The sequence below is a fragment of the Pochonia chlamydosporia genome, chromosome 5 (assembly GCF_001653235.2).
Source record: "Pochonia chlamydosporia 170 chromosome 5, whole genome shotgun sequence".
NCBI classification, from domain to species: domain Eukaryota; kingdom Fungi; phylum Ascomycota; class Sordariomycetes; order Hypocreales; family Clavicipitaceae; genus Pochonia; species Pochonia chlamydosporia.
In genome coordinates this window covers 74,059-98,533 of record NC_035794.1, presented here as the reverse complement: position 1 = coordinate 98,533, position 24,475 = coordinate 74,059, and the positions used below count along the sequence as shown (strand labels likewise).

Sequence of the window (24,475 nt, the reverse complement as noted above, 5' to 3'; positions counted from 1 at the left end):
CATGCAGCTGACTAACCCCAGACAACAGTGCATCGAAGTGCCTGGCCACATGGGAGCTCTAACATTGAAGGGAGTAAGTACCTTTGTACCTGCGCTTTCGCCTGAAGCTGCGCGAAGCTGCCAGCAACAAACCAGACGATAAAATGAATCGCCCTCAATTGACTACCCTATACCATTTTGACTTTTTGAAAGAGTAGCAGGTATTGAACCAGAATTCACCCGAGCCAGCTAGAAATAGAGTTTATGAGAATTCTAACGAAATTAGCGTGGTATGGGAAGTAGTAGATTTCTCCGGCCACGACTTAGCAACGGTCGGTTCGGAGTACATGACCCGATCAATTGAAGGGCCCCTTCTGGATCTACAACACCGACTGTAGATACAATTTTCGCAAAAGCCGTGTACCAAGATGTAATGGTTGTGTAAAATTTTGACAATACGATGCTCATAAATCTTATTGACCCAAGTCTTGCCAATAAAATGTCATTATTAATGTATTTGTAAATTCCGGCATGGCCGCAACTGCAACCCACCACAAACGGACGCCAGGCCGTCGTTTCAGGCACGGGGTGTTGTATATAAGCGAATCAATGGCGGAGGTTTCCAAATTCAAGAAGTTTTCCTGTAAACATTTCAAAATAATAATTACACAAGATAAACCAATTCGTCATATCCTTTTTAGTTAAATTCCCCTTTCAATTACCAGACATGGCATCCAATGAAGTCTTGCTCAATGGTTGGACCGCTGTCCCTGTTGATGCTGGCCGGCTTTTCAATGGCAGCACTTACAAGAATGCACCAACTGCATTGAAGATTGATGACATCAAGTTTCCTTCTGATGATCCTATTGTTGTCAAGGTGCAGGAGTATGCCAAAGAAAAACTACCTCTCGAAACATATAATCACTCCATGCGAGTGTACTACTATGGTAAGTACATGATCATTCACATGCATCGCCCTTCACATCCATACTTACATCACATCACTAACACTACCAGCAACTGCAATCATTCGTCAACAATTCCCCGAACATGTAGACACCTTCTCTCCATCGACACTTGCCATGACTGCCCTGCTTCACGACATTGGCACCGCTGAAGAGAACATCGCTGCCACCCGCATGTCTTTCGAGTTCTACGGTGGTTTCAAAGCCCTCAATGTCTTGAGAGACTTTGGGTCTACCCAAGACCAGGCCGATGCAGTCTGCGAGGCCATCATCCGTCACCAAGACCTTGGCGCGGATGGTAACATTACGTTTTTGGGACAAGTCATTCAACTGGCGACCATATTTGACAATGTCAGCGACCATCCTCACTTGCCAAATATCAAGGACCTAGTGCATGTTGAAACGCGAGAGGATGCTATTAATGTCTTCCCAAGAACAGGGTGGCTTGGTTGCTTTGCAAAGACGGTGCAGAAGGAGATTGGGTTGAAGCCGTGGTGCCACACTACCCACATTCCGGACTTTGATGACAAGATTCTGGGGAATAAGTTGATGAGACAGTACGAGTAATATCTTTATGCGAGTTACGTTTAAGTTAAAGAATAGCTGAGTGATATTAATGAGATAAGTGCAAATGGATTCATGGTTGTGATTTGTGAGCATCTCGGGTGTAGCTTGTCCGAGTTGGAACCCCAGTTCTTCTCATGAACCACTTGGTGTTCAGCATCCAACAAGCGGCTTACCTACCTAGGAAACAATAATTATTTCAAACTCCTCACTAGATAAATTTCCGGCAACTTTTTCATGCAGCTTTTATCCTAGTTTCCCCAATTTACCCCCTCGGTCAACTGCCGACTGCAGTCTCACGGCCGAGGAGACGGGATCTACATTTACAACCCGACTTCGGTGCCGCTTCATCACCTTACCCCACAAACCAACCAAACATCGGAATCCCACGCTGAGACCATCAGATCGTCAAACGCGTTTAAAAGACCCGGGGTGCTCACCTCGAGACTCCTCGCCCGGGATGCTGCGTCTCTTCCAGCGATTCTCCTCCACGGGATACCGAAGAGTGAGCACAATGGAACACCAAGACAATGCGAGCAACGCCGTCAGAGTCTCAACCGAGTCCACCCGACCAGCTCAAGATGCCCTGTTCGACTACCTCCCGTCCTCGCAGGAGGAATACGCAATCGTAGAGAAGAGGCTGATACGCAGAATCGACTGGACGTTGATGCCGGTCATGATTTCCATGATTGTCTTAAAGTATGTTGCTCAACATGAGGCTGCGCCTCCCCCACACTCTGATCTGAGACTAATCCGATCTGCAGCTATCTCGATCGCAACGCCCTGCCCAATGCGCGCATCCAAGGAATTGAAAAGGATCTAAATCTACAAGGCAACCAATTCAACATTTGCATATCCGTTCTCTTCGCGGGTTATCTGGCGCTTCAAATACCATCCAACCTCATCCTCACCAGAGTCAAGCCAAGCATCTATCTGCCAACATGCATGGCCCTCTGGGGCACAGTCTCAGCATCCACAGCCGCAGTACACGACTTCAAAGGACTTGTCATATGTCGCTTCTTCTTGGGATTCCTGGAGGCCCCATTCTTCCCTGGCGCGCTCTTCTTACTATCCGCGTGGTACACGCCGCGGGAGCTGGCGACACGAACAGCCGTCATGTACACGGGAAGCTTGCTATCCAGCGCTTTTGGCGGACTCATCGGAGCTGGTGTACAATACGGCCTTGATGGCGCCCGCGGAATGCACGCCTGGCAATGGATGTTTGTGATTGAAGGTGCTGTGACGGTGGTAGTCTCGCTGGCTTCGATTGCCATCTTGCCAGATTTCCCGGCCACCACGTCCTGGCTGTCTAATGAGGAGAAGGCCGTTGCGATTCATAGACTGCGCGTCCATAGCGGCAGTGTCGATGAAGAGAAGGGCTCTGTGCTTCAGGGCCTCAGGATGGCGCTGTTGGACTACAAGGTCTGGCTGCTGACGTTGATTGTCATTCTCAAGACGTCCGCGGGCGCTGTCACGGCATTCATCCCTACGTTGGTTGCTACATTTAAATTCGGCAAGATTGAGTCGCTGCTCATGACGGCCCCGCCGTATGTGTTTGCCGCGATTGTGGCCATGGTGGTGTCCATATCGAGTGATAAGTTGGAGGAGCGGTATTGGCATCTCGTTGGTCCGTTGGTGTTTGGCATGATAGGCTTCATCATTGCAGCTTGTACGCATTCACTTGCGCCGAGATATTTCGCTCTGTTTCTCATGCTGGGTGGTGTGTATGGGTGCTTCGATATTACGTATGCTTGGCTGTCATCAACTGTAAGTTCGCGGTTCGATCAAAGACAAATCCACCGGTTTGCTAACAAGGTCTGTCTAGTTACCTCGGCCGTTGGAAAAGCGCTCAGCAGCATTCGCCATTGCCAACATGGTCGGCAATATCGCCCAAGTTTACTCACCGTACTTGTACGACAAGTCCTCAGGACCACAATACCTGCCCGCCATGATTGCCAATAGCGCCTTTGTGTTTGGATCCATTGCGGCAGCTACAGCTTTGCTATACTGCTTGAAGTGGGAGAACCGCAAACTGGACGAGGCTGAAGCCATGATCGAACAGCAGGAGGATGATGCTCCCGCCAAGAACGTCAGCATTGTGGAGTCGAGATTTGAAGGAACTGTCAAATTAAACAGGGGTTTCAGATATATACTCTAGTGGGGCTGGAGTCGGCCGATTAAATAATTGCATATTGACGCTCAAGTTGAACACACTGTCGAAGTATCAAGTTTGTTTTCGTTGCCAAGCGGATCGCCCAACCTCTCACCCAGTTGCACAATCGTGTTTTCGTATATCCGCGCAGCATCCAAGTGTAACCTCTCTTCATTAATATCCCATGGCGTAGGAGTCTGATTGCCACTGGCCTCCGCTGCGCTTTCTTCGCCATCCATATCGTCATCCTCATCATCGTCCTCGTCGTCCAAGTCACCGGTACTCAAAATCTCCACCATCAACATCCGACTCTGTTCTACTAAGCTGCGGCATCGGACCATGTCAGTCGTGCTCATGCCTGCTCGAAGACCATTTTCAAATCCGGGTAGTGTCTCATTCGTGTCGATGTCTTGGCCCCGTAATAAACTGGCGAAGCAGTGATCAAGTTTCCTTAGCAGCTCAAAAGTTGATCTTGTTGACGGCGGAAAAGACCGAACGTATTGTGTAAAGTCACTGGCTAGCCTCAGCAGAAAAGGGATTTGTAAGCTTGCTACAGAATGGTTAATGCTTTTCCCGGTAAGAACTGGATGTTGATACGTACGAGTTCCAGATTTCCACAAGACGTTCACCAGTCCGTCGAGTTCCTTGGCCACCTCACTAAAAGACTTGAAGCCAACAACAGTGTCTCCCGGGTTTGGGTTGCCAAATTTCTTGACATAGCGACGTGATATGTTGAGAAGGCGTTCTTCGACGTACCGACGCACCATGTCCTCTTTATTTGATCCTGGTAGTAATGAGTGTCCTCTGGGATGTGGTAAGCCGGCAATGGATCGGGTAGACGCTGAGGATGGAGCTGGGGACGGAAGGCCGGTCTGTGGGATGAAACCGCCCGGCTCTTGCGGCACGGATTGGCCGTCCATTGTGGATGTGAGAGCGGTTACGTGATCGGGATTTGGATGATGTTCGAGGTGTTGCAGTATCAGGCTGAGTGAGTTCGTGGGGTGTAGTGGGGTGATGGCGAAGGTGAGTCGTTGAGGGATGTTTGGAAGTGGCCGTTGTTACGGCAGAATCATGTCAAAAATTGGGTAATATATAGTGGTAAATGATTCACGATATTGAAAAACTCTTCATTACTTCATTTCATGTCCACTTGTTCACATCGAAGGTTAAATTGTCAACGTAAGTTCACATCAGTCGTCACTCGTCAACCAAATGAGATGACGCCAATCATGTGATGGCAAGTGGGTCTACCCGACACAGCTTTCCCACCCCAGTCACTCTGATGCATCCAACAGCCGAAATTTTTGAACAAGCTTGAATTGAATGTTGAATCATCACGACATCGAGCCGACATCCACAACACAATCTTAGCCGACACATAATCGCATCGAAAGCACCCGCACAAAATGCCTGCCCCCAAGAGAGTCCTCGTCGAAAAGGCTTCATCCCGCCGTGCCCCCAAGGGCGTTTTCGCCTCCACATACGACACCTTGACTTCTCCTGACAACGCCGCCGTCGTCCGCAGCATTGCCATGTTTGGCGTGAGTTTGGTTGCGCCTTGCCATGGTGTATGGTGTAGCTTTCTAACAATTTCTAGGCTGCCGTTACTTTCCTTGCCAGCCCTTGGGGCGAGCTGCTTCTGCCTCCGTAGGTGTCGCCAATAGCCCCTTTCGATATCAATGTGCGACGAGTGCTAACCGGGGTATATGAACAGCCAGTAATTGATGGACGTTGAGACACCCAATGTATCATGGAGTTGAAGCGCAACAATCAATGGGCGCTGGACGACCGACCGACTACCTGTATAATAGATGAAACGGATGTACGCTAGAGATTCACTTGGCATATCTTCGGGATGGGAAGGAATAGAAACGATATCAGCATAGTGGGATGGGCAGAAGAATTGCACTTGAGGCAATTGTTCGGGGGTCAGAACCCAAATAATCAATACAAAAATCTCACCTAAAATCGGCTGCATCAACAACAGGCACCTTGTTTATCTCGTCGTGTGCAGACAACAACTGTGCAGCAAGTAGGTGCATAAGACTAAATGACCATTGTCTTTGATAGATTATGGAAGAGCGACTGGCAACAATGGTCCGACGTGTCCTTCCCAACACAGAAGCGGGCGAACGAAGAATGTCATCAGGCAGGAAGGTGTCAACACTCCCGAACCTTGACAACAACCCTAGGAAAACATTCTTTGGACAGATTGCTGATATTTCACAAACTTATTTTCAGTACGTTTGCATCAGAGGATGAACGACCCTGGCAACAATGTTTACACGTTCTTCGTTGATCACCGCACAAACTACAACAGACCTTACCGGATTCCAGGACAATGGCAACGCCGCAATATCCCAGCCGAGGCGTAGAACTGGACCTAGGAGAGGGCTGGCGCATTTGGTATCCAAGTTTGAAGGCCTAGATGGCATGTCGCGCTTAGGCAAGCCACTACCACCGAGTCGGACTGCGATAGCTCAGGAAACGACTTCTAACGCAAGACTCATCGAGCCGCTGTCTGCTCCATCGTCCATATCGACTTTGTCTCTGTCTTCTCCTGCGAAAAACACACGAAAAACAAAAGACTCGGCTCCCCTCGATTTGCCTGCCTCGGATTACAACGCTCAACCTGGCATGAAAGTGGGCAGGCCAGAGACTAAGGACAAGCATTCTTCGGTGGTCGCTGAGCGAAGAAAGTTGTTTGAGATGAAACTTGGTGATGTTAAATCTCGTTAGCATGACCCTATCGGGCCATCAGTTGGAGCCAGAGTTGAAAGGCCTTCAAGAATCTAGATGTCTAACAACTCGCAGATGCGGCTGCAAATTCAACAAGCTCGGCAAACGTTCCTACTCGCCAACACAACAAGCTACGTCTGCCATCAAAGTGGCAGACTGTTCGAGCTCGGTCACCCCTGGCATGCTTGGCTCAGAGTCAGGCCGCCGTTTTGTCTCGTCCGAAAATCCCAAACGTTTCGAAGCGGCTGTCAGGGTACCTGCCACTATCGTCGACGTGCCCGGCACTGCAGAATGTGGATAACAGCAATAAAGTACATCTATTGTCAGGTTGTGGTCTTCATTCAGCCAAAGAAAATGACCACGGCTGTGTGACTCCATCAGCTACAGAAAATCTTGGACAGCAAATCGGGGGACTCGCAAACCAACAGGCAGCTGTCCCCAAGCAGAGCGATGAAAAGAGTGACCGACCTGCCATAGAGGAGTATCCGTCAGGATCGACAAGCAGTAGAAGCTCCAGTGTCAAAATTCGACTTACCGGGATAACATTACTCACCAAGTCATCCCATGTTGGAGGCGGAGAGGAGGCAACTCAATCTCCCGAGCTCGTCAAAACCCCTCCAGCGTTGTCAGTCAATAAAATCAGGAGCAAGCTGCCACTTAGGAATCGCATAAACCGGAGGTCCAATGGTCAAAATTACGCTCCCAGCCACTCACCATCTCCAATCCGTCTACCCAAGGAAAAGAACGTCGAGTCTGTCGTAGCACAGTGGGAAGCGACTCCCAAAAAACGGACGACATTTCCTCCGTCACAAATTGGGAACAAAATTGGCCACTTTGAATCTTTGATTGCCAAGGACAAGACGGACCCAAAGCCAAAATACAACATTGGACATAAACTTCGCATTCCAGCATCAGCGTCCTGTCAAGCGATGAAGCCTGACAGTCAGCTTAAACTTGGTAGAATGGAAGAAACTCGGAGGAAGTTTTCCAGCTCCTGGGGACCAGCTCGGTGGCGAAAGAGCCGCATCATAGACAGCACTGAAACTGTGAAGCACATTGCTCAAAGTGCAAATAAACCTGGGAGCAGGCGTTGCGATGGTCAACACATACCTGCGGATGGATCCACGGAGGCAATGCGTCCAATGTCAGACAATTGGGACTTCTGGATGGACAGACCCGATACTTCTGAGAGACAGAAAGGACTTCATGGGTTACTGCCCGCTGGTTCCGTCGACAATCGTCTCAAGTCTGGTACTCAACAGTCTCAGGCGAGCCCTGCAGCAAACGACAGAGATGCCCTAGAAAAGGAACATGCTTACAAAAATCTAGGACTAGATGGAGAAGACAAGCGCCGAAGTTGGAGACTATCTGGGCGACGATGGATGTCTCGTAGCACCGCTCCGTTGGTCGCCCGCGCCGATTGTGCACTGGAACAGCCACAGCCGATGCGAGTCAATGAGATGAGACGCCTTGTTAGTCTTTGTAGAGATAAAATGACGGGAAGGAAGGATCGCCCTCAAACTGACTAGCAGGATGGTGGATTTATTTACAGTATCAAGAGAAGGACGGTATGCTTCACGCAAAGGGACATGTCCACCCATGTCACCAGATTAGCCAAAAGTGTATAAGGTTAGGACCTATTTTGCACAAACATGAAAGCATCAATTTTGACCGGCTACTGTGAACCTGGGTTCCGTACCATGTAAGCTAATTTATTGCAACACAAAGTTGTCCACCTTGTCTAGTCGCTGCTGCCCCTGACCTGTCATCGGGGCGTCAGTCGATATGGCAGTGAGCCTTGAACAAGTTGTTGAAAGAAAGATAATTCCAAAAAAAAATGTAGGTGACCTTCAGCGTTGTCTCTGCATCCTACCGTCCTAATGCGCAACAAACTCAAAGAACCACCTAGATTCTCGTCTCTTTTTGTTCCAAGTCCATATCCACACGCACCTGGTCCTCAGCAAGACCACTAGTCGAATCAATCTGCCTCAGCTCAAGGTCAAAATGATCCATCTTTGCACGTCGACCACCCGCCATGCCATTCGACAGCATTGACCTCTGAAGGCGAGTCCCAGGACCACATGTCGTGCTGACGCTCGAGAAACCGCCCGGCGTGATGGGAGAGGCAACTTTCTCCTTGTTGCCGTACGAGCTGCCTGACTTGTTGCTCCCGGAAATGTAGCGCATGCTTCCGCCGCCGGTCATTTGCTGTGCTGCAAGTGTTCCGAGGGGGAGGATGAGTGCGACGGACGTTTGGGTCAGTGAGGCGGCTTCGAAGTTTGGGAAATGGCCCCATTCGAGACCTACAAATATGACTTGGGGATGTTAGTTAAAATCTGAGTGTTTTTGAAAAAGTACATACCTGGAACGAACATGAGTATGCCGTTCGTCATGACGAGCACCTCCACTGGAGTTAACGTTGGTCTGGACTTGAGAATGCCTCTGTTCGCAAATAAATGCATCAGAAGCTTGATATTGAAAATCGTGCAGTACCAGCACATGGACAAGGCGTTCAATATGAGAGCCGATTTCACCACCCACTCCAGATTCCTCGCCGGAACAAGATCAACATCAGACTTGCTCTGTATAACCGCAAATGCAAACCTCCACCCAATAGCCATCAACGAAATAACGGCCGAAACAACACACAGTGACACCCTCACCACGGTAGGCCAGAGAATCACCATGGTCCATGCCTGGTGAATCAGCGCCGTCTCAAGAACAAGCACCACGAGCAGGGAGAACACATTCCCCGCCACACTATTATAGAAATAGTGCTTCGAAACAGAGGAATAATCCCCCGACCAGAACTGGTAGAAGTGGTTGAAGGGCGAGAGGAAGAACGCGAGGAGGAGGGCCATGCGGATAATGCAGGTGACCAGCCCTGCGATGTGCAAGATTGTAGGAAAGCGGCGCAGTTTAGAGGGCGGTGTCAGTATGAGAAGAACGAGGAGGAGGATGGTGCAGGCGCCGAGCTGGAAGGCATAGTTTATGGAGACGCTGATGGATTCGTCGTTGAAGGCGTCGATGGTGGTGATGGGGATGGAGATTGGGGTTTGAGAGGGAGAGAGGAACGTTACGGGCTGGAGGAGCGGGTTGAACGGCGCCATGGTGATGATGTTGAAGGAAGTTGAAGATGAAGTTGAAGTTTCAGGAGAATTGTACATATTTCAGTTTATCTAGTACAATATCTGGTATATATGCTATTCTTCCGTAGTACAATCGACTTACACGGGATACTCACTCGCGTACACCTGCCTGAAGAAAACACACCACAATTCAAGCAAACAAATGCAATGCATTCACACTAGGAAATAATTGTATTCCCGACGCTGACGATGTTCAAACTCGGCACGATCCATGCCTCCCGTTGATATTGTTCTCGCGGCTGTGGCGTTGGTGTAGTATTGTTCTTGAGACAATGTGGATCGATGTCGTGACGCCATGCAGAAAGTGGGAACCGGACATTTGATTTTCTCCTTTATACCAGAGGGAAGATGTGAATAAGGCTGACGGTAGATCGAGGTTGTTGAGATTGGTGAATGGAGGGTGATAGCAAACAGAGGACGTGTAACTTGACAGAAAGGGGGAATCAATTTCGCGCCATGCTATTTTAACTTGATTCGTTGATATTCTAAAGACTATGTCACGCCATGCCCATGCCCATGCCTTGACCAATCTTCCGTACGAGTGCCTTCTTCAGGTACCATTCCCTAGCTAATGAGCGAGTGGTCTTTGCAAACACGGCGGGCGAGATGCGCCCTCGTTCAACGGCCCTGCCTAGCATGAAGATGGCGTCGCCGAGGGCTCGCTCCTCTGCCACCAGGTTATACAGCTGGTTGGACACGATTGTCGGTGCTACGAGCAGCTCGTCAATGTCTGGGGCAGGGTGGCTTCTCGACCCGTCTATCACTGCGTCTGCCTTTCGCAGAGCATCGTGGAGAATGTTGGTGTTGGAGGTGAGGACGTTGGATAGTTGTGTGAGCTGGCTTGCCTCGGACTGAATACCTGCCATGGCATTTTGCATTGCGTTTCGCTGGGCTTGGAGGCCGGCCATGCTGGAGTCGTTCTGCTGCCGAGTACGTTGGCGGATGACATAGAGCGTTTGAGCGAGCTGTTGTAGGAGATTGTCCTTTTCTGGGTTGGGAGGGATAGGGGGAGGGGCGATTGTTGTGTCCGTGGGGATGTCGAGAGTAAGTGGTTCGTCGAGGATGTTTGGAGGTGGAACAGGGGGAGGTTGTTGTTGCGGCTGATGCTGGACTGGATGTGGCATTCCTCCTGGAGCTGGAGCGTATCCTGGTGGTGGGCCACCCTGTTGCCATTGGGGTGGAAGCTGATGAGCTGGTATTTGTTGCGGTGAATATGGTTGGTTTTGGGGTATACTGGGCGGCGCTGGAGGCGGAGGAGGTCCGTAACCCGTGGGAGGCTGCGCATACTGCTGCTGGATTTGCTGGAACTGAGGCGGCGGTTGGGGATGTCGAGACAGAGGAGGAGAGGTTGGTGCTTGCGGTGGAAGTGGAGGTGCTGATTCATAGCGAGACGGGACTGAGGATGTGCGAACAGTCCTCTCGGAGGAAGGTGAGCCAGTATACGGGGATTGAGATGCCTGATGTTCCTTTGGTGGGGGAGGCGGGGGACGGGCATCGCTCATCGAACTTTGTGGTGTTTGTGACGGTCGTGGCGCCATCTCCGGAGGCAGAGGCGGTACTGGAGGCGGAGCCTGGTTCGGCAGCTGTTGTGATTGCTGCCGGACTGCTTGTCTTGACACAACGGGTGGTTCTTTGGCGAATATATCAGACAGCACTGACATGAAGTCTTGTATGCTTGATTTCTGCGACCTCGTTAGATGATTGATGACATGGAGAGGGGGCTGCCAGCTTACATCCCAGAATTGTGACCAGCCTACAAGGTACGGATGATAGACCTGTCCTTGAGGATCGACATGCTGGCCTGGACGAACCATCATGGTTTCAGTGGGCGTGACGTACACCAATGGCGGTTCGCGGGGGTACGCGTGCGGCACCCATATCGAAATCGGGAACCGATACGTATTACCACGAAAATTGACGGGTATAGTACCAGTGAGATGAAGGAGAAGCGCACTTGAGCCGTTTGAGAATGCTACAGGTAGTAATTAGCTGATGTTCAGACTGTAAGTCGAGCTTCACTCACTGTGAACGTCGGTGCGCGGGGATAGCGTCGGGTTTTGTGTCAGGACCTGGGCGACGTCGTTGTATGTGCGGTTGACATCGTGGTATTCCTGGGACATATATCAGCATGAAGGACCTGGGCTCTGTCTTGGGCTGCGTACGCTTGTGAGGACACTGTACAGCCAGTTGAGGATATGCTGCTGCACGGGCATCGTGGATGTGAGGGTTGCACAGCCAAGTTGGAGCTTGGAGCTGCAACGGACTTGTGCAAAGCTTCGGGGGGGGCAGACGGTCGTATTATCGCACTTGCTTCGGGGGGTTATAGCTTGTCGTGGAAAGTCACAGGGTTCAATTGTGTGGACGTGGCCATTTGCATCAGCTCGATGTATGTTTGGAGCTCAGCTGGTGAAGCGGAGGTGTAGAGCGCACTTGGCGCAGGATGTCGTCTGCGCGGCGTGCCGAGTGCGCTTTTTTGAACTCGCAAGTCGAACGGGTTGAGTCTTTGTCGCAGGTGCGGGCGAGATGCCGGTGGGAATTGATCAATGTCGCTGGTGATTTTGGATGTCAACAGGTCTAGTTGGTGGTGTTGAACATTGAAGTTGAGGTTGAGGTGGTGCCTGAGCCGGACTGGAGGCTGATGACGCCTCTGGTGGGGCCAGCCAAGAGTCCAAGACAATGGCGATTGAATTCCATGTCCCCATTTACATGCATTGTTACTCCGTACATGTGCTGTAGACTTTTGCTGCAATGTTAACCGCGGAACCGGTAATGGGTGTCCCAATTCTGCATGTACGTTGAAAACTCCGTAGCCGAGAGACGTGGGGTGATGAGCTCGATAGTCTTCCTATATGCCTAGGCAGGTAGTTGGTTTCGGGAGCAACAACTTTAGTCCCATTCCGTTGCGTCTCTCCATCAACTCATACATGAATCCATATCTGTCATTTGATAGCAGAGAGGAGGTAAACGAGCTGACATATGTAAGCGACGTTACGGATCTTTCTCATGACTCAGGTTTAGACCGGACATGTCAGATAGTTCTCGGGTGCTAGCTCAGCCATCTCAGCAACGCAACACGATGGGAAGGACTGAACAAAGGTGCCGCACAGAGCAAATAAAGGTCCGGGAAAGTCCATACCATGTGTGAGAATACACTTGGAGCATATCATATGCGATTGGTCACTCTCTGCTTACAGCAAATGTATCATCACTCCTCAGTTGCCGTTGCTTTATTCGTACAAGACATATGCGAGGACTCGATGGAAGTAGATCTGCCATGACTTGGATGCCTATATGTACACCTCTCTACATCTTTATAGTCTTCGTCGCTTTTATCATTGTCCGCCGCGTCATTACCTGTGCCTTGCATTCCACTCAGGTAATAACTCGGATCTCAGGTCCTCTATGAGCGAAAATGTCTGACACGACGGTCCATTACTGGCCACGGCTTCGCTTGCGTTATGTATCCGAGTATATAGCACTTTCTCCTCGTGGCCGCATGCCGCATTGAGGAGACAATACCGAAACGAAACATGAACAATAAGGAATTCACGTCGGCGGTGTAAAATTTCCGATGGAATTTCCATCTCGGTTCGGGAGTCAACTCGTCTGTGCGAAGGACGTAGGTTCTTGTAGACAGACATGTTACTTAAAGGGCTGTCAACCTGCAGGTCGGTTGAGGTGTTCCTTGGTTTAGAAGGATGGTGTTCTGTTTGGTTATTGAGACATCCACGAATTTGTACTCGAGTGGTTTTCAAAATCATATTCTTGCAATAGAGCACCGGTTATGTTCACGGCAGTATTCAATACAGTTCATTCTTTATTGCATTAATTACTTTACCTCACTCCCGCCCAAGGTGCAGACCCAAACCATGCAAGACACAAGGTAAGTTGACAACAAAGTAAACTGGTCCGAAGTCGCCGCATCCCGCGTTATTCCTCACTTTTTCTCCACTCACCCGGAACTCAACGAAGGTTGACACGCCATTTTTGTTCCATTTTAACCATTTTGCTCCATTTGATCCGTCACTTGACATTTTCCAACCTTTCCGGCCTCGGCTTGGCGGCAAATTGAAACATAAGTCAATCAATATTAATAATAACATCCCACCCATCCAGGTCCGAACCACTTGCGCCTTATCGATTGCGACTTTATTTTCCATCAACCCCTCCCCCTCACAGTTCCGATCAACTCGCATTTAACACAGCAAATGGCATCGGCACGTTATTACGTTTTCTGTTGACGTTTCCTCTTTTATTCATATCGCTGTGCACCCGTCCTTTCAAGGTCAAGACGGCTGCGGTCGTAAAGGCAGAGACAAAGAGGTGGACAACGACTCTGACGTCGGCAACTTCAACTCCAACTCCAATCGCAACTCCAGCCACAACCAGCAAAATGCTTCCTCCCGTCCCCAGACTCGCCGACTACGGTCTATCCCCGAGACATGGCTTCCTGCCTGAAACTCTTCCGTTGACTCGCTTGCCGGACCCTTACTACAACAAATGGGAAGCCATCGCCGCGAATCTACAGGCTCTAGTCTTGACCCGTCGTCTTCGTGGCGTCGTCGACAAATTGCCCGTCCTGTCTACCATCGGCCTCGAGCATGAATCAGAATGGCGTCGCGCATACTCCCTCCTGTGCTTCATGGCGCATGCGTACATCTGGGGAGGCGACTCGCCCGCCGAGAGACTACCCATGGCTATTTCAGTGCCGTTGCTAGAGATCTCAGACCATCTCGAGGTTCCTCCGGTAGCAACCTACGCAGCAGTTTGCCTGTGGAACTTTAAGCCCGTTTTTATGAATGAAGACATCGACAACATGGAGAACCTGGCTACGCTCAACACATTTACCGGATCCATCGATGAGTCATGGTTCTATCTCATTTCCGTGGCAATCGAGGCGCGAGGTGCCCCCATTCTCGACCTCATGCTCACGGCCATCGCTGCCGCCCGAACAAACGACGCCAAGACAGTGACGCGCTGTCTCATCGGTTTCGCAGAGCGCCTCACCGACCTCACAAACATCCTGCAGAGGATGCACGAGAACTGCGACCCCATCGTCTTCTACCACCGGATCCGCCCGTTCCTCGCCGGCAGCAAGAACATGGGCGAAGCGGGCCTACCCAACGGCGTGTTATACGAACAGGGCACAGGCACAGAAACATACCGCCAATACAGCGGCGGAAGTAATGCGCAAAGCAGCCTGATTCAATTCTTCGACATTGTCCTCGGCATCCACCACCGGCCTACCGGCGAGAAGCAAAATACGTCTTCCTCCGAGTCAGAACGCGAGGGACGTCACCCCGCCCCGAAGCACAACTTTATCCAGGAAATGCGACGGTATATGCCTGGTCCCCATGCCCGGTTCCTCGCCGACGTGTCGCAGGTAGCGAATATCCGGGAATTCGTGCAGGACAACAAGTCGAACCAGCAGCTGTGTCTCGCCTACGACGCCTGCCTCGCCATGCTAAGCGCCTTTCGGGACAAGCACATCGCCATTGTCACGCGGTACATCATCACGCCGTCTAGAGAAGTCCGCGCGAGGAGTCGATCACGGAGCAGAAAGCGCGTGAACCTGGCGGCTGCGTCGTCCAAGGCCCAGACAAAGGGACAGACCGGCACAGGCGGCACGGCGCTGATTCCGTTCCTCAAGCAGGCGAGAGACGAGACTGGTGAGCCGGCCGTCGAGGAGTGGACGAGGTCGTTTATGAAGAGGAAGCTGAGGGCGGAGTATCAAGCCGATCCGATATTCTCCAAGGACAGAAGTGTGGAAACGGATGTGGATGTCAAGGGCCTGGCTGGCTCATGGACAATGGATGACGAAGTAGGTGGAATTTGTTCATTCTAACGCAACGAAAAGAGAAGGGAAAAAAAATAAAATAAACGAATCTCTACTTATTTAGTGCCGACTACGAACGGCGGGGTTTTCAACACGGCGCATTGGAAAGCAACAGCATGCATGAATTCAAAATACTTAGACATATACATTGCATAGTCTACCTGCAAAAGCAGCAATATACCACTATTCCACATACATTCAATCCATCACTACTATGCAGCTGGGAAACTACCGTCGTCCTGTCTCACACAGCCCGACTTGGCAGTCAGTTCCCCCGGACACCTGACCTGCTCAAAGTTAAAGGTCGGGTTATCCGCGTTCTGGAACCAGTCGAAGCGCCAGAAGCAGCCGGCCTGCAACTTGGCCGGCATCTGGGAACACTGGTCGCGGGAGCTGACGCCGCCGTACTGCGCGCCAGGCAAAGGCGACCCAAACTCCTTGGAGCATCCGTCATACAAGCCTACACCTCCACCGGGGATCATCAGGTCGAACTGGTTGTTGGAGATGTCACTCCCCGTGTTGGTGGACTGCACTATCATGGTCTTGCCGGACACGGGGCCAGACGTGAATGTAAGTCTGGCAATATCAGCATACAACTCACACATATAGGGGACAAAACGTACTTGTAACATGCACAACACCAGGTCGCTTCCGAACCACCGTTGATAGCCGTCGCTGCAAACCCATACGCGAGGTTGTTGTCCACCGCCCACGGCGAATTATCCGTACACGCAAACGCCGAGCCGTTGTCACACCCGCTCTTGGCGTTGACATCGCTCAGCGGGTTGTCGTTCTTGTCGCATGTCGTGACGGGCTTGTTGACGGCTGCTTTGCCGCTCCATGCGCAGGACGTTTTGCAGCAGTCCCAGTAGCGGGTGGAGTGGCCGGCTCCGGAGGCGGCGAGGAGGCCTGGGATGTTGGCGAGGAGGAGAGTAAGAGCGTTGATTTGCATTTTGGTGTTGAGTTGCCGTTGTTGCTGTTGTTGAAGGTTAAAGGAAGCGAAAGAGCTACTTATATACTTTTCATGGTGTAGTTCATCGGACCTATTACCTTGAAGTCGTGATACGTCCCATTGGAAGCCATCGTGATCCTTCCACGAATTTACAACTATATCCATATCTAGTTTCGGCGTCTTCAACCCCCCGAAGTTGCATCCGGAGTTGCGCCCCGCCTTGCCGTCGGGTTATGAAGCCTAGTTGCCCCTGTCATTTCACGAATCAAGGTACGCACTAGTTTCATCTTTCCAACTCCCTAGCTTGCGTAACACCTTTTACCCCATGGGGCTGTTGCCGGCAATGATAATAGGACCGTCTTGTCGGGAGCAGGATCCGTGGGTAATGCCAGGAGTGGTGATCGACATTGCCGGTGGTGGTGGGGAGGCACGTTTCGATGTAGTTTCTCGGTTACGGCGTTCGTGGGATCTGCGAACTGCCGAGTGTGGGCGTAGTGATAACTAAGCGGCTATGAAGCGAGAAGATCGAGGAGTTACAATCTGCTTGAGGATAGCAGCTGCCTGTTTTGGTGCGGAACTCGGGCCGTGGTAGAATTGTGACTGATGTGATGATCTGGTTGGTGTTGTATGTTTAAAGGGCCGATAGGATCGTGGACTTGGCTTCTTACTTAAATGATTATGGCTTACGTTTTCTTTGAATGCCGAGTGGTGATCTTGGCGCCTTATGGTAGGACAAACGAGAAGGCTTGCTGCAAGATGAGGTCTGTTGTTCTGGGATAGTGGGTTACGACAAGTCTGAGTAGTAGTTGGGTGTTGGTAGACAGATTAAGTCTCCTTGGCAACTTGTGCAAAGTTATCTGACTGGTGTGAGATTCTCCTGATGGGAACTCGGAATTTTTGTATTATCTTGTTCATAGTTGTATGGCCCATTCGTGCTCATGGTGGCTCACCTGAAACTGCAATCAGCGACTGGCCAACAGAAACTCGCGGTACACGGTCATAAAGGAGGTGAATAGAAGTAGTAGAATGGTGCCTGACCACCATGTTCCAGATGGAAGGTATCAACGGAATATAACTCGTACTATCTCTCTGCATCAGCGGACCGTTCCCTTTTGCCAGGTTGAATGACCTAGCGGTCCTTGTCTTTGATAGAAAGCCTTGATCTCTCAGTTCAGTGAAGGCTCGGAGTGTTTCTCAGTGAAGCAGTTTTATGGATGTCTAAGATTGGCGAATATTTATTACAAGCAGCTATACTGTGGCTGTCTTCTTTATTGTAAGCTGGGCGACATTACGAGCGAACTTCGCATCTCATCGTGCAAAGCGAGTAACCCAGTATCATGGATGGCATCATGTTACCCCTATGAGACACTTGCCATCCAATACACTACTGGGACTGACTAAACGTCTTGAATGAAAAGGTTGACACAATACGTCGTACATTGTTTCATGACCTTGAACGACGTGGTACCACAAATTATCTTTCCGTACTTGGTCAAACATGGCAATTCGGCCAGTGCACTTCACCAATTATACAGAAACTATGCTTCCAGATCACATCGCGCTGTTTAATGAGCGCACTTGCATGGGATTGAAAGCAACAGCATTACATGTTGCCGTTGCTGTACCTCTACCCAACCTTTGGGGTATGAGACACATCGCCAACACTACTTGCTTCCTCACATTAAACCGTTCCCACATTCGTATTTCGTTTCGGTACGGAGTACAACACGGCAAAACTCCTACTCACCTTACAATCTCGTCATACTACATGGAAACATCCATAAATGCAACACCGAGTTGTTGAGTTAAACCCTGCCTGCCATCAGCCAAATCAACTTTATGCCCTGCCGTCAGAGCCGATCCTTCATTTCCGGCCGAAACGGCACACGCACTCCTGCAGGCTGGTTCTTAATTAAGAAACTTGGCTTCGTAGATCTGCAATGGCAAAGGGGCGTGATGCAACGCATTCATGTGGTGGCTTTGTGCAACCGAGATGGGACAAGTGAAGTGCTTCATGGCGATAAGCTTTTATAAGTATAATTAGGATGAACCTCGGCATCACAAACTACGACGGTTAAAAGCCGTTCATCTTCCGTAGTATAGTGGTCAGTATGCAAGCTTGTCACGCTTGAGACCCGGGTTCAATTCCCGGCGGGAGAGCCACTTCTTTTTTTGTTATGTTTTCCTTTTTTGCTTTTCAGCTTTTGGATGTTTGCATAACTAGATCCTGGATCAGTAACACTTTCCTTTTTTTTTTTTTTTCTTTTTTTTTTCTTTGTTCTTTCGCACTTCGTCGCTAAACTACTTGCGTTTCTTCAAAGGAGTTCCTTCAACTAGATGCCAAGTATGGATCACCCCAGTCCTGTTGAGCCACCAACGCCTTCAGTTATTTATACATCTCCACGGTCTACAAAAAAGCATGTTCTGGCTACCAAATAATACATTCAATTCAATCATCTGCATTAGCGCTGTTCATCAACAGGAGTTAGAAAAAATAATTGGATGCCAAACTTGCCACGATATCGAGCAATAACCCATTTCACAAATCGCACGTCCAGGGTCCATCGCATCATTATAACTAATTTCCCAACCATGGAGGCGTCATCACCCCGTTGGTCAATGAGCAGCATGCCAGAAGAAATGGTTCCTGAAATAGCAAAGCTCTGACAACTGTCATTGGAGAGCAGACGCCTCGCTGGCAATGTACTTCCTTTTCTTGCTTGTGGCTGGATTCAGCCCTCGTATTAGTGCCAAATGTGCAATGATGATCAAACTGCACAAAAATGCGGCCGCCTTCATCAATCGACAGGGCTTTGTGGTGGAATGAGTTGTGATGTGTTCTCGATGTTACTCTGTCCTGCTGTTGGCTCAATTGTCTTGCGCCGCGGCCCATGCTGCAGGAACACAATTCGTGGAACCTGCTCATTCTCACGGTATTGTTACATTGTGCCTTGCTGCTTGCCGGTTTCAAGCGCTGACGTTGAGGACAGATGATGCCAGATGTCGCTCTGCCGAAACTCAATTCGGGATGAAAAGCGAGATGAAGCTTACTTTGCTGTATTCGAAAAGGATGTGTTCATAGCTGCACAGCGCACTCCTTTCCCCGTGTTCGAGACATGTCAATTCAGAATGTGTCTACCGGACAGGTTGAATGAAAGCTGACATCTGCTAGAGTTGCTAGCCTTGGCGAGATGAAACGGACGGCAGTCAAAATATTGGTAGCCTTCATCTCGATCTGCATCCAATAGTGCCTGTTTCCTCGGTAGTCCAACGATAGGCGTCTTGCAGCAGAGCTGATAATTTCCCGTGCCCGTGGCGTGCCGTCCGGCGATCTGCACTCTTCTTGCCTCTGCTACATTAGATACACAACCCTGGTGATATTGCTAAGGGTGCATTTGTTGGGGTCTAGCTGGGATTATGCTACCCATACTGAGCGTGTAAAGAGAAGACAACCGACAGACAGATGGTCTGATCGAAGGGACTGCCTCTGAACCCCCGTAGTGCTGGGAATAAATATCAGCGGCTGTTTGGCACTGCGTTGACACACAATTACACTCCCTGGTTTTCCACGTGTTGAGAAGAGTCACTTCATCCACGGCTGGGAGCCCGTTCAAGATGGTTCGGAAGAACTCATTGCTAGCTGCTTGCGGCTGGTTTATTACGCCATGCCTTGCCAGTTCCCTTCCCCTTCATCTTGAAATTCGAAGTGAGGTAACTTCGCGATTGGCAAATATTCATGTTGTACATTCCGAATTCGTACCGGGCTTAATCACCTTCACATATGGTACATGTACCGCGGAATCTCAACACGACCTCCACCATGTCATCACCAAGACTGAGTCTGTCGGTCAACAGTCACGACTAGTCTGGGCAATTCCACATGACGCCCCTTCGGACGGCTGTATTGCAGCATGGAATAGTTACGGAGCACTCGTTGGCCGCAGCATGCCGCAAAACGTTGAACATGTAACAAAAAGAGCAATGGCTAAACGGAGAAAGGGTACGTCGCACACATCAGTCTCCAGGTGAGTCGTGCTGACGCTTTATCGCAGAGTCAATCGCAATGACAAAAGGCAACGGCTTCGACGCCCTTGGAGCTTGGTTCGAAGGAGTTAGGATGCTAAAGCAGAAAGAACCTGCGATGGTCGATGTTGAAGCCGCCAAGAGCAAGGAGATTGGCATTGTTGGAGCCGGCATGTCAGGACTCATGACATACTTGATCTTACACCAGTCGGGATTCACAAACCTCACCATCCTGGAGGCGAATGACCGTCTCGGCGGCCGCGTTCGTACAGCTTACTTCTCCGAAGACCCATTCGACTACTCCTACCAGGAGATGGGGCCGATGCGGTTCCCAGTAGATTATGTTGATCCCGACAGCGGCAAGAAGTACAAGATCTCCGACACTCTCCTAGTATTCGATCTAATCAAAGAGATAAACAAGATTAACGAAAAGAACCCAAAGCTAAAAGTCGATTTAATCCCATGGTTAGAGGACAGCGACAACGGTCTACAATACTTTCAGGGAATCCGCACGTCAAGCGGTCTTCCCCCAACACTAAAGCAAATCGACAACAACGCCTCATTATCTCCCCCGGAGATCATGGACCCCCACGCTAAAGCCATCTCCAACCTGCTGGACAAGAAGTTACCCGGAGACAAGTTCATGGTCGAAATGGCAAAGAGTATGTACAAGGCGCACAGAAAGTGGACCGACAACGGACTCAGCGGACAGCCAGGAGATCGATGGTCTGAGTTCTCATACATATCGCAGTACCTTAAAGGGGACCTCAACACCACTGATTTGCTGGATATTCAACAGGATCCCCACGGCAGCTTCTGGGAGTACATGTACGATCTGTTGTATGAGAGCGCGGATAGTTGGAAGACCATCGACGGGGGACTGAGTCGTCTTCCACTATCATTTGGCCCATTAGTGAAAGACAATCTGCAATTTAACAGAAAGATTGAGCGCGTTCATTACAAAAACAACAAAGTCACGCTTCAGTGGAAGCATCATTTCAAGGATGCCGCTTTCCAATCCTCAACGTTTGACTACGCCATTATTTCCGCACCCTTCTCCATCGTCCGACAATGGCGTCTTCCCCAACTAGAGATAACGATGCTCAACGCCATCAAGAATCTCAACTACGATACGTGCTGCAAAGTTGCGCTCGAGTACTCCGAGCGTTTCTGGGAGAAGATGAAGAACCCTATATACGGGAGCTGCAGCACGACCACCGACATTCCCGGCATAGCTCAGGTGTGCTACCCTTCGTATAACATCAATTCAACTGGCCCGGCGGCCATTCTAGGCACCTATCTAGAGGGGTCTGTTAACCACGAGATTATGCGAATGATGAGCATGTCGGACGAAGAGCACATCCAGTACGTTCTAGATGCGATGTGCGAGATCCACGGGGAACATACACGGAAACTCTACACTGGTAAGTACGCTAGGAAGTGCTGGGGCTCAGATCCCTCGACGGCAGCAGGGTGGGCGAATCCGACGGTTGGGCAGCACGAGCTGTATATCCCGGAATACTTTAAAGTGCATGAAAATGTAAGTGCTTGGTTTGTAGGCGTTGATGGCGTGTAGCTGATGCGAGACAGTTAATTTTTATTGGCGAGCATACTTCGTTCACGCACGGTTGGATATGTTCTGCGCTGGACTCTGGAGTTAGAGGCGCGGTGCAGATGCTTCTTGGTAAGTTTGCTGATGTGAATGTGTTCAATGTTGAGTTGTGCTTACGATTGTAGAACTTGGATTGGTTGATGAGGCGAAGGCGGCTGTGAAGAAGTGGCTTAATAGATAGGGCATAGGGCAGTTGAGTGTAGACGAGTGTCAAGATATAATGACTATTACTTCAGTTGCATTTGTCCTTGTGATGATCATTCGTCTATTGGTGTCTATGTTTATGGCTGTTCCTGCTGTCGTTGTGGACAGGCAAACAACAGCGGCACGCTCGTCCTTGTAACTAGTGAAACTTTATCATCCATCAGCTAGTAATGGGTAAATACCATTGTCCCTATTCCATGTTGGACCGAATCTGCCGAAACTGTGTGCTCGCACCTCAACCACGACAAGTGGATTTGCCAGCCAACCGTACACTATCATATTATTATGAAGCCGCATATTGTAAGACCGCGCTTCTAGTTATGTCATACTATCGCGCTCTACTGTAATGCTCGCAAAAGTTAGCCCTTGAGTCAGGAGTCTCCTCTGTAACTTCCGTATGGGTGTGAAGAATGACAGAAAGTTGTTCTGCGGATACAGAAGTTCCTTTATTCTAACTTATCAGGGTCCAAAACGGCCAGTAAGGATCTTGTAATTCATCAATTAGTTCGCTTGTCGATATGATCAAAGAGTTGTATCCTGGACACTACCAAAACACTACCCAGACAGTTCAAACACGAGCGAAATTACCCATCACAACACGCAGGAGACCAGTATCAAGGCCACGTACTACGGTTCCAGTTGTTTGCACTTCAAATACACTGTTCAGTAACACTGCCGTTTCCAGGCTCCCAGTTCAAGTCCAACATCTGAATTGCCTCGTTCATCTTCAGCAACACATGACGAATGGTTAGGTTTTATGAGTATTTCAGGGCATTTCCATACAACCAAAGTCATTGTTTTCTCAGTTAGTTCAATAAAGCCACCCGTCGACAGTAGATGTTAGCCAAATCAGCTACGTATATAACTGAGCTCTGTCGCCGCTTCTTGCATCCTGGGTTTCTGGTCTCATCTTGACATCTGTTTTCCCATACAACGCTTTCAACTTTTATACCGACCCAAAACTTCTCCTCTGCAAACGCCGACGTTCGCACAAGTCTACAGGATGTGCAGATATGAGAGAACTAAGAGGTTATGTCCTTGCGACAAGCCTTTTTGTGAGAAAAAGTGCATTGAGCGCCCTCTTTTCACACCTCAACAGCATGCTGACTCTTTCCACTTCACCTCCTTCACTTACAAAGCAGTTGCATGCCCGCTGTGGAAGGACGAGTCAGGGGGTGAGAAGGCATCTCGTAGATGTCCTTTCTCACCACCAAAGGGCATGTACGACGAAACCAAGACCAAGACCCTACCCATGAGATGCGGACATTGTCGCGAAAATTGTGTGCCACGTCGGCGTGGCTAAGATGTGCGTGTTGTGGCAGTTATTTCGATAGAAATTTCGTTTTACGGCCTGCGTCTGAGGGATCCGGGGCTTAAGTTTGCCGGATGGGGCGCGCGAGAATAGCTTCAACATAATTTGAGACATATTTCCAAATCAAACAGAACTAATATTCAAATGCGAGCCAAACTCAATACGTAAATCTTTGTTGTTCCAACAAAATATTAAGGAACAATACGTCTGAAAGGAGTGTTGTTTGTGTTCTGCAAGAGGACTTTGGATGCGCACTTGCATGTTGTTCAACTGTTCGCTGCCTATAAATATGTTGCCGTGTTACAAAATACCACGAATGCTCCATTAATTAAGCGCTGTTCATGAAGTCCCTGCCGCGTACATTGTTCAGCAAGTATTCTCTGCGAGTGCTCCCCTTGTCGTACAGATCTGTGGTTCTCCATGTGAACACAACATGTACCCGGCCAACACGGACATTGAACCAAAACATTTGTATATGGGGATGAAAACCCACACCTGAACCAAGTTGGAAGTCCTATTAAACTTTGTGATGGTGTCAAGCCCATGGAGTTGTAACAAATGACACCCACCGCAAGAGTGACCAACTGCAGAGCGATGCCAGTATTTGTAACTATCCCACCTGATATCTCCATTCACGCGATGCGAAAGTAGTTAATAACAAATCGACACAGTTTCAAGTTTTGCCCACTTGATCAGAAACGAGCCAGAAATTAGCATAAAAAGACCACCCTTCACCGACCTCTTGAAACACGTACAGTCAAAATACACTTCCCACCTCAATACACAAAATGTGCATATTCACAACCAAAGAGATACACTGTCCCTGCAAACACACAATTTGCCAAGTTGGCGCAATGCAGGAAGATAATCCACGGTACTCCGACATACTGCAACAGTATTTGCACTTTGTGCGGTTAGAACCATGTACGCCAGAAGCGTGTCCTGAATGGCGGGACAACTTTCCTGAGCTTGAGCCTTTGACCCTTTG

General features: G+C 49.6%; 12 protein-coding genes and 1 non-coding gene across 13 annotated transcripts; 7 read left to right on the top strand and 6 right to left on the bottom strand.

The window, feature by feature from the left end:
• Positions 1-143: 143 nt before the first annotated feature.
• Positions 144-377, top strand: VFPPC_17991 (hypothetical protein; the record flags this gene model as incomplete). Its single annotated transcript, XM_022429656.1, has 2 exons — positions 144-196; positions 266-377. The coding sequence occupies 2 exons, from the start codon at positions 144-146 to the stop codon at positions 375-377; spliced, it is 165 nt and encodes a 54-aa protein (XP_022285290.1).
• A 329-nt stretch (positions 378-706) lies between these two features.
• VFPPC_05364 (Cyanamide hydratase, HD-type) lies at positions 707-1,511 on the top strand (the record flags this gene model as incomplete). Its single annotated transcript, XM_018284571.1, has 2 exons — positions 707-926; positions 997-1,511. The coding sequence occupies 2 exons, from the start codon at positions 707-709 to the stop codon at positions 1,509-1,511; spliced, it is 735 nt and encodes a 244-aa protein (XP_018141326.1).
• Positions 1,512-2,022: 511 nt separating this feature from the next.
• VFPPC_05363 (major facilitator superfamily transporter) lies at positions 2,023-3,666 on the top strand (the record flags this gene model as incomplete). The annotated part of the gene is made up of 3 exons (XM_018284570.1): positions 2,023-2,207; positions 2,273-3,275; positions 3,334-3,666. The coding sequence occupies 3 exons, from the start codon at positions 2,023-2,025 to the stop codon at positions 3,664-3,666; spliced, it is 1,521 nt and encodes a 506-aa protein (XP_018141325.1).
• Positions 3,667-3,707: 41 nt separating this feature from the next.
• On the bottom strand, positions 3,708-4,580 carry VFPPC_05362 (meiotic recombination protein DMC1; the record flags this gene model as incomplete). Its single annotated transcript, XM_018284569.1, has 2 exons — positions 3,708-4,210; positions 4,262-4,580. The coding sequence occupies 2 exons, from the start codon at positions 4,578-4,580 to the stop codon at positions 3,708-3,710; spliced, it is 822 nt and encodes a 273-aa protein (XP_018141324.1).
• Positions 4,581-4,864: 284 nt separating this feature from the next.
• Positions 4,865-5,638, bottom strand: VFPPC_05361 (hypothetical protein; the record flags this gene model as incomplete). Its single annotated transcript, XM_018284568.1, has 2 exons — positions 4,865-5,327; positions 5,376-5,638. The coding sequence occupies 2 exons, from the start codon at positions 5,636-5,638 to the stop codon at positions 4,865-4,867; spliced, it is 726 nt and encodes a 241-aa protein (XP_018141323.1).
• Positions 5,639-5,937: 299 nt separating this feature from the next.
• On the top strand, positions 5,938-7,928 carry VFPPC_05360 (Arb2 domain-containing protein; the record flags this gene model as incomplete). The annotated part of the gene is made up of 2 exons (XM_018284567.1): positions 5,938-6,394; positions 6,475-7,928. 2 exons carry the CDS (start codon positions 5,938-5,940, stop codon positions 7,926-7,928), a joined length of 1,911 nt encoding a protein of 636 aa, XP_018141322.1.
• A 376-nt stretch (positions 7,929-8,304) lies between these two features.
• VFPPC_05359 (pheromone receptor) lies at positions 8,305-9,509 on the bottom strand (the record flags this gene model as incomplete). Its single annotated transcript, XM_018284566.1, has 2 exons — positions 8,305-8,714; positions 8,762-9,509. 2 exons carry the CDS (start codon positions 9,507-9,509, stop codon positions 8,305-8,307), a joined length of 1,158 nt encoding a protein of 385 aa, XP_018141321.1.
• Positions 9,510-10,045: 536 nt separating this feature from the next.
• VFPPC_05358 (tumor susceptibility protein) lies at positions 10,046-11,761 on the bottom strand (the record flags this gene model as incomplete). The annotated part of the gene is made up of 4 exons (XM_018284565.1): positions 10,046-11,230; positions 11,282-11,520; positions 11,572-11,659; positions 11,711-11,761. 4 exons carry the CDS (start codon positions 11,759-11,761, stop codon positions 10,046-10,048), a joined length of 1,563 nt encoding a protein of 520 aa, XP_018141320.1.
• A 107-nt stretch (positions 11,762-11,868) lies between these two features.
• VFPPC_05357 (hypothetical protein) lies at positions 11,869-12,275 on the bottom strand (the record flags this gene model as incomplete). The annotated part of the gene is made up of 2 exons (XM_022428452.1): positions 11,869-12,193; positions 12,259-12,275. 2 exons carry the CDS (start codon positions 12,273-12,275, stop codon positions 11,869-11,871), a joined length of 342 nt encoding a protein of 113 aa, XP_022284247.1.
• Positions 12,276-13,941: 1,666 nt separating this feature from the next.
• On the top strand, positions 13,942-15,393 carry VFPPC_16145 (indoleamine 2,3-dioxygenase subfamily; the record flags this gene model as incomplete). Its single annotated transcript, XM_018293898.1, has 1 exon — positions 13,942-15,393. One exon carries the CDS (start codon positions 13,942-13,944, stop codon positions 15,391-15,393), a length of 1,452 nt encoding a protein of 483 aa, XP_018141318.1.
• Positions 15,394-15,596: 203 nt separating this feature from the next.
• On the bottom strand, positions 15,597-16,467 carry VFPPC_05356 (endoglucanase-5; the record flags this gene model as incomplete). The annotated part of the gene is made up of 3 exons (XM_018284563.1): positions 15,597-15,960; positions 16,008-16,360; positions 16,435-16,467. The coding sequence occupies 3 exons, from the start codon at positions 16,465-16,467 to the stop codon at positions 15,597-15,599; spliced, it is 750 nt and encodes a 249-aa protein (XP_018141317.1).
• Positions 16,468-18,424: 1,957 nt separating this feature from the next.
• Positions 18,425-18,496, top strand: VFPPC_17302. The gene has a single exon. It is a non-coding gene; the product is annotated as a tRNA-Asp (tRNA).
• Positions 18,497-20,317: 1,821 nt separating this feature from the next.
• VFPPC_05355 (L-amino-acid oxidase) lies at positions 20,318-22,152 on the top strand (the record flags this gene model as incomplete). Its single annotated transcript, XM_018284562.1, has 4 exons — positions 20,318-20,336; positions 20,389-21,899; positions 21,950-22,043; positions 22,097-22,152. The coding sequence occupies 4 exons, from the start codon at positions 20,318-20,320 to the stop codon at positions 22,150-22,152; spliced, it is 1,680 nt and encodes a 559-aa protein (XP_018141316.1).
• Between the last annotated feature and the right edge of the window lie 2,323 nt (positions 22,153-24,475).